Source organism: Crocodylus siamensis, chromosome 3, assembly GCF_052110815.1.
Source record: "Crocodylus siamensis isolate JL-2025a chromosome 3, ASM5211081v1, whole genome shotgun sequence".
Taxonomy (NCBI): Eukaryota; Metazoa; Chordata; order Crocodylia; family Crocodylidae; genus Crocodylus; species Crocodylus siamensis.
In genome coordinates this window covers 70,852,469-70,869,121 of record NC_143397.1, presented here as the reverse complement: position 1 = coordinate 70,869,121, position 16,653 = coordinate 70,852,469, and the positions used below count along the sequence as shown (strand labels likewise).

The 16,653-nt window shown below is 46.4% G+C and overlaps 1 protein-coding gene across 1 annotated transcript in view; it reads right to left on the bottom strand.

The window, feature by feature from the left end:
* Positions 1–16,184, bottom strand: part of SPMIP10 (sperm microtubule inner protein 10) — a 46,838-nt gene extending 30,654 nt beyond the window's left edge. Inside the window, exons 1-2 of the mRNA XM_090038478.1 lie at positions 15,994–16,184; positions 14,974–15,082 (exon numbers count right to left, since the gene is read on the bottom strand). Of these exons, the coding sequence (XP_089894604.1) occupies positions 14,974–15,082; positions 15,994–16,028 (144 nt within the window). The 5' untranslated portion in view covers positions 16,029–16,184. The remainder of the gene's footprint in view (positions 1–14,973; positions 15,083–15,993) is intronic.
* Positions 16,185–16,653: the final 469 nt, after the last annotated feature.

Below are 16,653 nucleotides of genomic sequence, written 5' to 3'. Positions count from 1 at the left end.
GAGTTAACTTAGCTATTGTGAAGAACAGGGGTTGGGGTAGTTGTAGTTGAGGAGGTGGGAGGGTGGGGTGTAGTAGAGAATAAAAAGGAAAATCCCTCTATTCAATTAGGTAGATATTTATGTGGCAGAGCACCTTTGGGTGTCTGTCACTTCAAGGCCTTGAGCAGGCTGCAGACCAGCCTGCAGGTGGGAACAGACCCAATCAGGCCAATCAGGCAGTCACATGGCACCCAGAAGGCTGCCTGATTGGTGTAGGGCTAGGTAGCCACGGTATAAGACCAGACCCAAGAAGCAGAGCTGCCAATTGCAACTGGGGAGCTGAAGAATGAACATCACCTGGTCTGAGTGCTGCTGTTCCCAGAATATCTGGAGGTCAGGGTAGGGACTATGGGGAAGGAGATTCCTAGGGACCCAGGGGGGTCCAGAGCCCTTAGGAGGGGGCTGAAGGCCTGGGGCTGTGAGAAGGCCAGCTTATAGTGAAAGGCTAGGATGACCTATAGAGAGAGGTTGGGTAGATAAGGGCCCAGAGATGACACGGGCCAGCCTGAGCAGAAGAGACTTAGTTTGTGGACCTACACGGGGGCTAGGTAAGCCCCTGGTTAGAATGGGTGAAACTGTGGGTGGCTGAGGACAGGCCTGGGAAAACCCAGAGAGTGGAGCTGACCTTGGAGGGGGTCTCTGGAAGCAGGGCTGGCCCACGGTTTTTTGTCCCCCCCGACGTGAAGAAGCTGGCAGTGGCAGCACCATAGGGCTGGGGGTGGTGAGTGGCCAAAGAAGCCAGTGGTAGCAGGGGTGGGGGGTGGTGAGATGCCGAAGAAACCAGCAGCATTGGCAGTAGGGTGGGGGAGGAGGGTGAGTGGCCAGACATGAAGCCGGCAGTGGTGGCATCAGTGCAGAGTGGTGGCAGCCACCTGCCCCGCTTGCTACAGCACTGACTTGGAGTGTTCATGGCTGTAGGGGGCCCCTTGGCTCTGGGCCCCCCTGCGACCACGGGTTTCACAGGGTAGGGTGGACCAGCCCTGTCTGAAGCGGCTCAGATGAGCCCAGTGATGTAAAAGGCTGTTTTATAGCAGATCTCTGGGGCTCTAGGCAAGCCTCGTGTGAGATTAATGATTTGTGGGGGGGCCTCCTATTGACAGAAAGGGTCAGCTGTTTGTGGATTGACCTAGGGCTCTCAACTAGCCCAAGCTGGGGCCAGGGTCTGAGTGGCTGAAGGGCAAGTATACCAACTGCAAGAGGCAGGCCAGAGTGGCAGAGAGCCCTTGAACCCTGACTGGCCAAGTAAATGAAGGTCTCAAGGGAGAGATCACTGGCAAGAGTGTAAGGAGGTTGGTCAGCAGGTAGGCTGGAATGACAGTGGCTGAAGCTCAGCCACCTGAGGGGAGGTATCCTGTAAGAGGTCTGAAAGAGATCTGGGGCCAGTGACTGAGGGCTATGTTATAAGGTGGAGGCTGGAACAGGGTACCCAGGAGTGAGCAGCCCAGGAAGAATATCCAGGAGCCCAGAGACAGAGGAGAAAGACCAGGGCAGTTAGGCCTGCAGTGGTCGTGAGGCATGACCTTAAAACTACATCCTGCTGGGGTTGGATGGTGTGGTGGTGCTGCCTTTGGTGGGGTAGTCTCCAGAAAATGCCACACCAGTGCCTCCCTAGTGAAAAGCAGGTTTGGGGTGCTGGAAAGTCTCAGCCCCCTCTACCTTGTGGGTGACTCTGTGGAGAGGAAAGGCTAGTGGAGCACAGCCTGAAAGAAGCACCAAGTTTGGGTGGCAACACAGGGGCTGGGAGGGCCTTAGGCCCAATGCCTGAGATGGTGAAGCCTAGTGAGAGGGTTTAATAAGAATGAGGCCTAGCAGGAGGCCAAGTTAGAGGTCCAGGCATGTCAAGAGACACCTGAGGCCTGTGTGGGCCATAGGCCAAGTTTGAGACACCCAAGGCCAGAGAGGGTCAGAGGCCAGAATCAGCCCACAGTGTGGGGTAGAAAGCCTGATGCCCCATCATAGAGTAGGGCCTGAAGTGGGTGGTCTGAAGGTCTGTGAGGGGTCAGGACCAAGAGTGCAAGAGATGAAGCCTGAAGGACTGTAGAGAGCAGGAAGCCTGGGTGGGCCTGAAGGGCTGTACTGAGTAGGTGCGATTGAGGCCCAGTGAGGGGGGGGTATGACTGAGTCCCAAGAAAGGGGCAGAGTGAGTGTGGCCCTGCTAGCGGCAGTATGAGAGAGGCTCAGCACGGGACTACGTTCAGCCCAGTAAGGGGCTAAGAGAATTGTCACCTGTATGTGATGCCATTTGTGGGGCACTGGACACAGTAAAGGGAAGGTTGGAGCCATGTTTTACACCCTTGGCATCAGGGCGTTAAACGGGCAGCCTCCTGCCTAGAAACAACTTTTTTTTAGCTGCAACAAAGGCATGGCAGGTGAGTCGGGTGGGTGGACTGCCCTAGACAGGTGGGCATGCCGATGTTGTGACTGGCTTTGGGAAAGCTCTCTGTCACAATATAGCTTGAGGGAGACCCAGATCACCAGCCTCTTCCAGCAGTCCTGACCCTTTTCCTATGGTTCAACTCCAGAAACTGAGCAGGAGAATGAATAGCTTTCATTGGAGCTGCAGAACTCAAGCATTTGTAAATTCCTCTCCCTTCCATCTAAGCTGGGAGAATATAAACTTCTGATTGGATCACAAATCTAAAGCAGGCAAGAATGCTGCTACTTTATAACACAAGAGCACAGAAGAAAAAGATTGGGATGTTAAATTAAACAAAACCTTGTCGACTGTCTGAGACAACTCCATCTGTGGGAGACTTCACAAATATACTCCATAAGTTCCTCTTCCTCCCAATTATAAGTGTTTTGACATTAAGAGAAGTTTTTATGAATGTTTACAAGTACAGAAGTGTGACATTGGCATTCTTTGCATGTTGAACACATTCTCATCTCTAGAAATGACCACCCAAACTAAAAACACTTTACCAGAGAACTGGATAATCAATAACTCGTTGAAAAATGACAACTCAATCACACATGAGATTCAACCACCTTTGAAGGTTACATTAAAGATAATGAATAACTTTCCTGTAGTGACAAGGGTGTCTAATTAAACGCGGCTAAAGTTGTTCTTGTAGACTGAACTTGAGGGGATAAAATGAGAATGTGAGAAAGTAAACAGTGAAAAATAGCTCAGAAGAATGGCATAAAAATAAAAAACCAGGGATACTGAAAACAAGGATGAAGTTTTAAAATGACACAATGTAAGAAAAAGTGGATAGCCTGCTGGGCTGCCAGCTAAAGGGGAAACAAAGAACACTGGTGAGATGGGTTAGGATCACCCTTTTACAGGTAAAGAAACCAATGTATGAGTGAATTAAGACCTGTCTAAAGGATTGTTAGTTGTAGCTGTGTTGGTCTAAGGACATAGACAATGATCTTAGGGTAAATGTGATATCTTTTATTAAACCAACTAAATACTGTAGTTGAAAAAAGTGTTCTTTGCAAGCTTTCAGGTACAAACACCCTCCTTGGCACCTGAGGAAGGGTGCCAAAAGCTTGCAAAGAACAATTTTTCCAACTATTTAGTTGGTCTAATAAAAGAGTGGTCTAAAGCAACAATGTACTCAGAGCAGGCTAATACAAAGATGGTCCTGTCTGCTATCTTTGTACTTGCACTCAAAAGAACATTTGTGTGGTTTGACTGATCAGCAGAAAACCAGACAGAGGGTGAATGGGGGAGGTGGCCTTCCAGGATCACTAGCCTGGTTCTTAGCATAAAATAGAGCAGCTCATGTCTTCTTTATATTACACCCATGGCTTCAAAGGGCTGTTATGGAGACATGAGATCACCCAGGGACATGGGAACCATAGCTATGTCTGTCTCTTCTGATCCATTTTGAAAAGATGGAGATGTAAGAGGCATTCTAGTATCTGTCTATCAGCTGACAATTTGCCAAGGTAGGAGAAATCCCCCATGCTGGGATTTGCAGGTTTTGTGGCCTCCAGGACACAAAATCTTGTACTGGGTCAGGGTGCTTACACCATGGCCTTGATTCTGTCTCTTCAGAAGAAAGGGATTAGGAAGAAGGATAGTAAATAGAGGTCTCAGAACTCACGAAACAGGTACAGACCAAGGTAGACCCCAGATATTCTGCTGGGTTGGGTTTCTGACTAGTTTGCAAAGATGAAGTTTTGGCAAATATGCTGGAATACACCGAGTCAAAGCAAACAGCTGCACAAGACCACTGAAGTGCTGTATCTGTTTGCTGTGGTTTTCATTTCTAAGTGTTGCTTTTCTCATCCACTGCACAAGACTGCTGATGAGCTCCAGCTGAGTGCAGACATATCCACCTTTGAAGTAAAAGCCACAGCAAACAGGTGACTGGCTTGTTCTGAATTTGGCAACCCACTGTGAATTAAGCAGGTTGCTAACCATCAGGATACCATACATGCATATGCCTGGATCTCTTGGGCATAGCTAACACATAGCTTTGTGAGATGTAGCTTGCAGGGCCAGCTCTACAGGCTGAAACAATGGAAAACCAGCCATGTCTCCACTTCTTCAAAAATTCTTTTGGGTGTCCTGTGTCCAGTGGGATAGAGCTGGAGCAGCCCCTGTACTGCTATGTGAATGCAAGGGGTGCAATTTTGCCTTGGGATAAATAGGAAATATTGCCTTCCATGCTCTCTCCCCGCTGCATACCCACACAAGGTCAGGGATGCCGGCATGACAGGACCCAAACAGAATGCTAAACAGTGAAGAGTTTTCACTTCAAGTCACCTTGTGCCTGCTCCAAAGCCATGATGGTGCTAAGACAGAGTTAGTCCTCAGCCTGAAGACTCATGTGCCCACATCTGATCCATCACAAGACCAAAGCTTAATCTTTTACCTGGATAAAAGCTCTCATGTTAAAAGGCTTCAAGATCAAAATTAAAACACAGAAGAAGCATGTTGTTGTTTAGTCTTCAGCTATAAAAGCCAGATAAATGAGGCAATCCAGGTAGCTTAAAAGCAGTTATCTGTGAGCTCAGCTCACTGCCCTAGCCTTTTCTGTTTGGGTCCCTTCCACTATGAAGAAGCAATGAGAGCGTATCGGCCTCTTGTATCGGATCACATGTAACTGTGACACACAATTTTCCCTGATTGCATTTCTTAGTGGCCAAAGAATGATTCTTTTTAAAAAGGAGCTATTTAAGACATGAAGGAGATCTCATACCAAATATATGATGTGACATCTTGGGAACCTTTCAGAATGACAGTATCTCTTCAAACAACTGACTTTAATCAGATACTTAAGGAAAAGTGCAGATGCAAAGAAACTAGGCTCTAAATAGTTATTATGGGTTTAAACTGCAGCAACAAAGATTAGATTAACTCTCAGATAAAAAAGAAAACTTCCTTACTGTAAAAACAGCAGGACAAGGAAAAAAGCTGCCCAGGGAAGTTGTTGAATCTCCTATACTAGATGGCTTCAAGAAGCAGCTGGCTAGGCATCTGTCTGGGATAATATGGGAATAGTGTCTCCTATCTTTGTGCAGGGGGGGGTAGACAAGGTGACCCCTGATTTCCCCTCCAACTCTTGATTATTAAATTATTTAGGATTGTTTACCTAGTGTCCACACATTAACATGAATTGGACAAAAAAACCAAACAGTTACAAGACCACAGGTTTGTGAAGTTGGGTACTCAAAAGCTGAGAAATACCTGATAGTTCAAGATTGTTCCTGCAGCCTTAATTTGGCCTCTGCATATGCAACTGTATGCATGATGATACAATCTTTAATTACATTGCCATGTGCTGTTTTGTTTCATAGAATCCCCGCCTCATTCAGTGCACAGGCTGGACAACCCTCAATTGATTTGCTACTATTCAAGATTTTGATTTCTCTTCACTGTACACCATGTGGCCCTCAGCCTTCTTTAGTGCACACTAGTAAACCCTGCTCTAAAGACAGAACTTTTCATTTCTTCATGATCTTTTTTATAGTACTTATCACTGGAGTATCCAAGTGTTTCTCAAACACTGAAGACTATATTCACAGTCCCCTATGAGATGAGGGGATGCTGTTTCTCATTTTACAAATGAGGAACTGACACACATAGAGATTAAGGTAAAAGTATTGTCTAATTCTGATTACCAAATTAGATATAACTGAGACTTTACTTGTTAGAGTATTTTACATTATACAGCTCTTAACAGGAACTGGGCTTTGAACATATAGGGCATGTCCAGATGAGTGCACGTGTGCATTTTCCCAGGGACAAATAGCAGGGGCACCTGGGCTGGCTCCAGCAGCCTTACCTGGGATTCTTGGGGCCTCCTGGGGCTGCACCAGCAGTGATCGGGGCATGTAGACCTTGGTTGGCAGCCACGCGTGGCTCTGGCTGGCCAGATTCCTGTTTCAAGCGACATATGCTGCAGCCACGTGCACTGCCCCACTTTTTATTTTAACCTTTTTTAAAAAAAAAATTCCCAGTATCTAATTTTGGCTCTGTGCTACAAATATGCAGCACAGAGAACCTTTTCATGTGCACTGTGTGCATTTTGCAGTGCCTCAAAAGTCTGTTGTCTAAGACCCCTGCCTCAGTCACTCTAGAGTCTGATTCATTCTTAGAGCAGGTCTATCCTCTGTACTGACTGAGGCAGGGATTCTGTTGGAAAAAATGGTTTGTGACCAGGTAATTTGTGCCCAAGCGCAAGCACAGAATGTCTTAATATCAGAACTTCCTCACATTTGAGTGCTTGAATCTGCAATATATGTTCTTTCAATGCAGTTCATCCCCTTCCCCCCACTTTCCCTGGCCTTCTCCCCCACCTACATTAATTGAAAAAGCAAAGCTTTAAAAAACCCAGACTTTAATCAGGTAGTTTCATACTGATGGCCACATGATGTATCAGTAGGGCTGGAACTTTCAGATCCCTTGCAGACACCTGTCAGTTCAGCTGATGGAGCACCTATAGCTGTTCCCTTCTAGGACTACATGACCAATCTCAGCTGGACAGGACCATTGCAAGTACATCTTCACAGTCTTTGCCAGTGGGTTTCCCAGTTTTGTTGGCCATAGGAGAAGAACGGTTAGAAGCAGGAATCCTGAGTTCCATTTTAAGTGTTGGAAAGGAGTGTGCTCTGTTCAAGTGGAGGCTGGTAGTTGCAGCTATTCTGGCCCTAAGCCTGAATGTTTCTGTCTCCTCCATTTTATCCTTGTATTAGTCCAGTCTGCTCCTGCTGGTTCTCATCCCAGTACCATTCTCTTCGCCTGTTCCCATCACTTCCCATCTCTACCCCCGACTCTTCTTTCCCCTGGCATAGTTACCTTGCCCAGCTAACCCTTGTCTCTCAATCAGGACTCTGAACTTGCCACTCATTGTCTTTTCCCATGCAATGCCCAGTTTTCTTGCCCAACCAGTCCCAGTTCCTTACTTATTTGATCTGCCTCTCCCCTCTAGTCATCTTTCATTTAGCAGGCTCCTTGCCTCATTGCCCAGTCCTCCCCATGCATCCTAGCTTCTTCTTGTAACTGTCTGGTTTCCAGTTTTCTTGTCCAGTAAGTCCTAGTATCATCTTCCCCTGCAGGCACTCATCTAATCTTTGTGTCTTTCCAGCTGGTTCCATGTCTCTCCCTTGTTTCTACCAGTTTCATACTCTCTAACAGGTTAAGTCTCATTCTTCTTCTCCAAACAGTCCCATCCAACATCACTCTGCCTCCCAATCCCTGTCTAGTCCCTCTCCCACAAGCTAGACACAGATTCTTTCTCTCCAGTCTCCTGAGTCCCAGTCCCAGTCTCACTGGGCTCCTTTTCCAAAGTAGCTGTAGTTTGGAACCATCAGATACTGGGCTGTTGTGTCTTAACCAGTTTAAAGTATATGAGAGCATATTATGCAGCACTGATTTAGTTGGGGTAAGCAGCTCTGTCATACTTTGCTGAAAGTAGTTGCCTGTTCTCACATATTATGAAATATCCTTACATTTCACTATCTGGAGTTTTGATTTATTAAAAAAAAATGTCAAGATTTTAAGTTGCAAGAAGCCACTCTTGAGCATCTGAAAAAATAGAACAGGTCAATGCAGATGCTTTTTTTCCCTCCATGCTTGTATATTTCAGCAGTAGCTATAGAGAATGTTATCAATATTTCCATGCCAAGAAATAGCTTTTGGAGCCAGGAGTAGGCATGGATTGTTTCCAGTTACAAACACCGAAAAGAGACTTTTAATGGACACCACAATGTAACAAAATGATGCTGTGATAAAGTCCTATAGGATGAGTTTCTGGGGTGAGATTCTTGAGGCCTAGCATAGAACAAGTAGCCCGAGGGAAGGAGGATAATGGTAGCTTTGAGCTCTCTCTCGGCTGTAATGCTGGGTCTATTGTTGGAAACCAAGCTTCCTCCTCCTAAAGCATGAGGCAGTAAATACTGCCTGAGCTGGAAGACAAGCTTATCAAGCCAATGCTGCAGTTGGTCATTAACCTCAATATATGATGCAATTACCATGAGAACAAGGCAGGACAATACTGAGTGACTGTGAGTTACATTTGGCCCCACTGGGGAACTGAACCCAGGTCACTTACGTGAAAGACAGAAATACTATACAGCTTTCTGAATCTGGTGGCTTTGGGAGCTGACATGCTACTGACGTCACATTTGGCATAACTGTGGCAGGCTGTGGGGATGATCTAAGTTATAGCAGCCCACTCTGGGCTGGTTAAGAGCAGCACTGCTGCTAAGAATGCCCACAGTATTATCAACATGCCTGGCCCCATCTTCCCTGGTGTGACCCTCTATGGCAAGTGTTGCCAGGCAGCAGTGTAGAACCATTTATGCAGCCCAGCACAGTATATACTTCATGGAAAATCTCCCCCTATGTAGCTGCAAGCCTTTTAAATGCCTCTGTATGTTGCAGTAAAAGGGTTATTAACTCCTCCATTCTTTCTGGCTTCATATTTTTATTTCTGTATTGGTGAAAGAGATTTATGTCAGCTGGAGATTTATCCACAACTGCTCTAGCTCTGAAGGGAACAGTCATAAGCAGTAAAAATGTAATGTTACATTTTTCTTCTAAAGAAAAATAAACGCAAATATTTTAGATTTAGGCCCACTTAGGGAAAAACACTATTGTTGTGATTAATATTTCTTGACTCATAATACTGAGAGCACATTAATTATGAATAAAAATATTCTTTAGGCTCTTTTACTCATTTGTTTCCATGGCAATTTTACTTATGACTCATAAGGGCTTATTACTTTGAAGACAGCTCCTTTGCTTTTCATCTACTAGTTGGGAATGAACCCTCTTCAGCCCAGAACACAGAATAATAACTATTTGGAAGAGAGCACTCTATAAAGGGAATACATTTTAAAGTTAAGTTTTGATGTATTTATTAAAAAAAAAGGTATTATCATATAAAGTACCAAGGTAAGAACCTAATTGTCTTGCTTTAAGTGGTTGTAAAATACATATTTCTTATGGAAAAGCTCTTTCTATATATCCCAGAACTTTAATAAATGCTGAGCAGCTTTCAAATGTAAACCATGATTATTTTTTTCTACCAATGCAGCCCAGTATGCCATTAGCCTTCTTGGCAACTAGGGCACACTTCTGGCTCATATTCAGCTTATTATCCACTGTAACCCCCAGGTAGGTTTCTGCAGAGCTGCTGCTTAGCCAGTCAGTCCCCAGCCTGTACTGGTGCATGGACTTGTTCCTGCCTTAGTGCAGGACTTTGCACTTGTCCTTGTTCAACCTCATGAGATACCTTTTGGCCCAATCCTCCAATTTGTCTAGGTCACTTTGAATCCTAGCCCTGCCCGCCAGCATATCTACTTCCCCCAGCTGGTGTCATCTGCAAACTTGCTGAGAGTGCACTCTATGCCATCTTCCAGGTTGTTAATGAAGACATTGAACAAAACCAGCTCCAGGATTGACCCCGGGGCACTTCACTTGATACTGGCTGCCAACTAGACATTGAGCCATTGATTACTATCCTCTGAGCCCGATGCTCTAGCCAATTTTCTATCTACCTTACAATCTATTCATACAGCCTTCCTTATCTTGCCTGCAAAAATATTGTGGGAAATTGTATCAAAAGGCTTGCTAAAATCAAGGTACACCACATCCACCAGTCTCCCCGCATCCACAGAGCCAATCACCTCATTAGAGAAGGCAATCAGATTAGTCAGGCATAACTTGCCCCTGGTGCTGACTGTTCCTAATCACCTTTTCCCCCTCCAAGTGATTAGAAATGGATTCCTTGAGGATCTTCCAAATGATTTTTCCAAGGATTGAGGTGAGGCTGACAGGTCTGTAGTTCCTTGGATCCTCCTTTTTCCCTGTCTTAAATATGGGCACTATGTTTACCCTTTTCCAATCATCTGGGGCCTCTTCTGATTACCATGAGTTTTCAAAGATGATGGCCAGTAGCTCTGCAATCACATCAGCCAACTATCTGAGCACCCTCAGGTGCATCCCATCCAGCCCCATAGACTTGTATATGTCCAACTTTTCTAAACAGTCCCTAACCTGTTCTTTTGTCACTGCTGGCTGGCCACCTTGTCCCAAACTATGCTGCCAGGTACAGTAGTTTGGGAGCTGACCTTGCCCATGAAGACAGGAGAAATAGGCATTGAGCACTTTAGCCTTTTCTGCAACCTCTGTCACAAGTTTGCCTCCCCCATTCAGCAAGGGACCCACACTTTCTCTGATCCTCTTCTTGCTACCAACATCCTTGTAGAAACCCTTTTGTTACCCTTCACATCCCTTGCTAGTTGCAACTTCACTTGTGTTTTGGCCTTCCTGACTTCATCATTGCATGCCTGAACAATGCTCTTATATTCTTCCCAAGTTATTTGTCTAAGCTTCCACTTCTTATATGCTTCCTTTTGGGGATTTAGTTTACTGAAGAGTTCATTGCTAAGCCAAGCTGGTCTTCTGCTTATTTGCTAGTCTATGGAAGGTTTGTTACCTTCCTTTTAGAAGCTACCTTACCTCACCTTTGAGAAGGCACTATCACCTAAAAAAGGGGAAGGATGCAGTGGGTCAGCAAGTACAATGAAGAAAAATGAGAGGAAAGCAGGTTAGCTATTCAGCCTGATGACATTGGCAACATAGTAGATTCTCTCCAAGAAGACCATGGAGGATAAGGGCTGGGATTAGTACCCAATATCTTGGAGTTGGCAAAGGAAAACTGCATATGGTAGGATGGTTTACTTAAACCGAAGGTAAGTATCTATATGTCAACATCAGCAGTTCCCAAACTGTAGGTCGTGAACCCAAATGAGGTCACATCAGCAGATAGGGTCGTGATAAATGGATCCAGGTTATCTATTCATTGTGGAAAAAATATGGATTGTTTCCTTTAAAGGAGAAAAATGCAGGAAAATGTGGGTTTCCCTTTGTGGGCTGGAAGAGTTCAAGCCTGCAAGGGGCTGCTTGGGGCTGGGGGAGAGCAGGGGAGGGTGATTGGAGGCAGGGGCACACGCACGTCAGCCAAGCGGCAGTGGAGAGCAGCTCCCACAGCTCCCTCCAGGTAAATCTATGGGGGCAGAGGGGGAGGGCACAGGTGACACATTGGAGGAGCAGAGAGGGCACAAGCAATGTGCTGGGTGGAGGGGTGCAGAAGGGTCAAGGTGACATGGCATGTGCCCCCCTGAGATTTCTACACCTACAGCATGGGATGGGCTGTAGCAGGGCCAAACCAGCTCTGTATGCTAGGCTGTGGAGCCCCAGGGGGAGGGCAGCAGGGCAGAGCGCCTGAAGTCTGCAGTGGGCAGCCATGCTACCCACGGGTGGGGGGACCCAGGCTCCATGCTCTGCTCTGGCCACAGTAGCTGCTGCCTCCCACGGGTGGCAGCCAGGGCTTGGGTGATGCTGGGGGGGTGCGGTGGGGGCTGTGGGCCCTGGAGCACCTGGGAGGTGTGGGGGGCTGTGGGTTGGACATGAGGGGCCATGCTCAGGAAATGGGGCCATAAATAGGGTCATGCTGAGGAAAAGTTTGGGAAGCCCTGGTCTACATGCTTTTGATAAAATATATGCTGAAGTGAAACATTTCTATGGGCCTAAGCAGGTCAAATTTCAGGCTGGTGCTACTTGGCATTTCAAAGAGAATAATCTATTTTAAAATGTTAATTCTACTTTGAAGAAAAAATTGCACTGCACAGCATGTGGGGGTTTTTTTGCAGCAGATTTAAACCTCATGGCCTACACAGTTCCAACCTGACTGAAACAAATGAAAAAAAAAAGATCAGAGTTTCTTCCGCCATGCATGAGCAATTGCGGACTTCTGGTATCTGGAGAGCGGACTATGCAAAGGAACATCCTGAATCACCATTTCATAAGAAATTTTCTTCTGGAGGAGTTTACGGTCTTCTCCATGGCAATGTCGTTCCCTATGCTTCAAAAACAGACTATCTTCCACTGCTCCAGAATATATCCCAGCAAGCTTTGCGTGCTGAGGAAAGAAATTTCAATGGTTATAGCTGGTGTCTGCTTTTGTCTTAAGTAGCCCTTTAAATAACTGTGCTGTTTACCTGAAAACCCTCACTGATAGGAGAACAAAGTATTAACTGATGGCTCAAAAGAACAACACTAAGCAAGAATTAAAGCAAATATAGTTGGCTACATATAAAAAACACCTAAGACAAATTTTCAAATAATTCTCCCATAAGCATATAAGCTCAACAGCAGTATATTGGTGTACAAACCCCACCAATTTCTTCAGGCAAATGCACACTAGAATTAAGGTTCAAAATTATCTGTACACAGAAGTAACATTTGCCTGTCTACTTCCTACACACAGGCAGGCAAGGTTCGTTGGGTAGATGTGATATCTTTTATTAGACAAACAAAATAGTTGGGAAAAAGTTCTTTGCAAGCTTTCGGAGACAAACGCCCTTCTTCAGGCATTGGGAGACTCCATACACACACACACACACACGCACACGCATAATTATTCACATAATTTTTTTTGACTGCTATATGCATCTATATTTATTTCTGTATGCTAAGTATGTCCAGATCATGTTTCAGAGGTGAGATTCACAAAGAAACCGAGGAGACTAAAATGGGACGTTGTAGTTTTAGGTGCTGAAGTCCAACAGCACAAGTTGCAGAAACCTCACCTTCAGTGCTTAGGCAAAGATGCCACAGATGCCTAATTGTTTGCCGGAAAATTTACTTGGCACCTAGTGCGGCTTCTCTGCATAGCTTGAGAGGCCACCATCTTAGCACTGACAGATGTTCAGGCACCTGTCATCTGCCCAAGGTGATCTGGGATGCACAAATTATACACACCCCCTTGTACCAAAATCCCCTCTGCAGCCTGATTTAGTTGGATTTAACTGCTTTGAGTTCAGCACTCACAGCCACATTCATTAAAAATCAAGGAGGGGTGGTGATAGTGGTATACACACAGTTATACATAATAGCCTAGTGGGTACAGCTGTCACCCAGGAAGTTGGAGACCTGCATTCTAGGCCTTCCACAGTCAGAGAAGATGTGAATCTACATCTCCAACTTCCTGGGCTATGAACTAAACTTGAGTTTCTACAACTGTCTTAGGCAGTCATGGCCTTTCCAGAGCAAAAAGAAAAGATACTTTAAACATGTTTCCATGTCCTTCCCTTAGTCTCTCAAATCAGAATTCCCATTTGTCTCTCCTTTCCCTAATCCTGATAACATCATTTCCTACAAATCTCCTTTGTTCCCACCTCTTACATGTGCAGACCAGCCCATCACTGTTTTCACAACATTAGATAATTATACCACAGCTGCCACTTCAGCTCTGCTACAGTGTCTTTTAATTAGGAGACTTTTCCTTGACATACATCTGCAGGCTCTATTATTTTGGGAAAATGAGAATACTGCTGCCCACTTTCTCACAAGTACACAGAAGCTAGGTCAGATTTCTCTCACCTCCCAAGTGGTCCACTGGCTCTCTATTCAAATTGCCTTCCATTGCTCTCATCAATCAGTTTAATTTGGCTAGGAATTTCCTTAACTCTGCTTAAGTGATTTCATTTTGTGTTGCACTTTCAGTAAGCGCTTCTGGAATGCTTTTACCAAATTAAATAATAGGGGCAGAGGGTTCACTGCTAAGGAAGAAAATGGCTGGGGGGGGGAGGGGTTGGTGAGATTTCCCAGGAGGTACATAGTCAAAAGGTGGGAATTCACAACAGAAGATGACTGTTTCAGATGTTAAAAATTTCCGAGTAAAAAGCTAATTCACTAATATAGACAAGACTTGCCTGGCCTGACCTTTTGCAATATTGCCAACTCTCATGATTTTTGGCATTGTTCTTAAAGTCTATGCTTTGGGAATATTAAAAACTTAGCTCTTTCTTTTATATATGTATATAAATATATATAAAAGAAAGTGCTACATTTTTCACATTTCCAAGGCGTAGACTTTAAGAAAGACGCCAAAAGTCATCAGTTGGCAACTCTGCTTATGTAGAGTTTAGAGGATGGCTTGGATGGGATGGTTTGGATAAGGATGATCCTCCTTCAGGCACGGGCTGGACTAAAATCAGTGGTTCTCAACCTTTTTTGTACTGGGACCCAGTTATAAACATTGGCTAGTCCCGACCCAGGGCCCCTCACTCCTGACCTGCTGTCCCCTGCTCCCAGGCCCCAGCCCCCAGTGTGTGGGGCAGGGGATGGGAGCGGGGGTATGTGGGACATGAGGGGTCCCAAGCAGCCCCTTGCAGGCTGGAACTTTGCCAGCCTGCAAGGGAAAAGCCACGGTTTCCCACACTTTTCTCCTTTAAAGGAGAATCCATTTTTAAAGTTTCCTTGCAACTCTTTCATATATTCTTGCAACTCATGGGTTGAGAAATGCTGGACTAGATGACCTGTGGAGGCCCCTTCCAGCCCTATTTCTCTATGATTCTATGACCTTTGGAAATCATGCCAATGGGAGCTGCGATTGTTCAGCACCTATGAAAATCAGGTCTCTATTAAGCTATGCTCAAGAGGAAATGGTTTCCTGCCCCTACTACCTTTAAAGCAAAGTGCCTGTTCTTCATGTCTTCTTTCCAGGGCATCACATACCGCTCTGGAATCATCCCATGTTTGCGTGATAACTCTGGCAGATGGCAGTGAGTGAGCCTGGGGGACATAAAACATGTTTTAAAGGAGCGTTTGATAGCGTTAAGGCAGAAGCCCATAAAATTAGTAGCTAAAACCAGTAAATCTATCCAATTTACGGAGGGGGAGAAAAAGCCTTTCGTATTGCAATTAGGATGCAAAAAAGCATTCCCTCCTTCCTGCTGCTAAAATGAATGATCTTACTGCCATTTCCTTCTTTGACTGGGGTTAGGGTGACCACTTTTGCAAAACCACCCCCGGTAATGAAAACTTCTGCAATGAGCCTATCAGGAAAGAAAGAGCCAAGGGGACAGGGACAGTTTGCTTGCTTGCTTCCACTTCCAATTCACTGCAGGCCCTGCTCACTGGGGCTGGGGAGGAGGACTGGGGTATGAATTACCAAGTAGTGCTAAGCTTGTTGGGGGGTTGTAAAGGCTGTGTCTGTGGGGGGGGGGGGGGTCTCTGGTTTCCCGATCCCAAAAGCTTTGTGGACAAGAGGGAAACACACACACACATATGCACATACACACACACGCGTGCACACACACACATATATGCATACACACGTACATATACATACATATATATACACACATATATGCCTATACATACACATATATACATATACACACATAAATATACACACACACATAGATATGCATACACACGTACATATACATATATACACACACACATATACACGTAGCTTGCACTGCTATTCTGGGCTCTCAGGCTCCCAGGCCGTGCCGCAGAGGGAGGAAGCAGCAGCAAAGAAACAAGAGGCGAGACGCCAACCCAAAGGGGATTCAGGGCAGAAGCCCCTGGCGGTGCCTGATCGCGGACCGCGCAGCCGCAACCCCATCCCGTCCCCTGCACGCGGGAGGCAGCCGCGCGGGGGCAGGCGGGAGACGGCCCCGGCCGGCCCCCCTCACCTTCGTAGCTCTGTGTTGGTGCCGACGGAGACCATGGCTGCCGTGCTCTCCCGCCCCCCGGTGCCGCGGGCCCCGCGCTGGGGCCGCCTTTGTGACGCCGCCGGGGGCGGTGGGGCCGCGCCTTCCCTGCCCGCCCAGTGCCCAGCCGGGCCGCGGGGGATGTAGGCATGGGTGCTCGGGGAGGAGACACCGGGCTCCTACCATCATGGGCGCGGGGTTCCTAAGGAGCTTCCTCAGCCGCGCATCGCCCCTTGAGAAACCGAAGAGAAGCGGGCGGGGGGAGAGCGTGACGCCGGTGCTGGCGGCTAGGGAGCGCGTGCTTCCCGCTGCAGAAAGACTGAACCGTGCTCTAGGGCAGCGGTTCTCACCTTGTTTTGGGTACCAGGCCCCATTGATAAATATCGATGGCCAGCCCTGAGCCGGTGCCCCGCACTCCCGATCTGCTGCTCCCTGCCCCCCAGCATGTGTGTGGGGGGGGGAAGTATGTGGCGCATGGTCCCCCCCATGCAACTCTGCCAGCCGGCAAGGGAAAAGCCACCGTTTCCCACATTCTCCTTTAAAGGAGAATCTGGTTTTAAAGTTTGTTCACAACTCTTTCATACATTCTTGTGACCTACTTTTGGGTCACGACCCGCTGGTTAAGAAACACTGCTCTAAAGC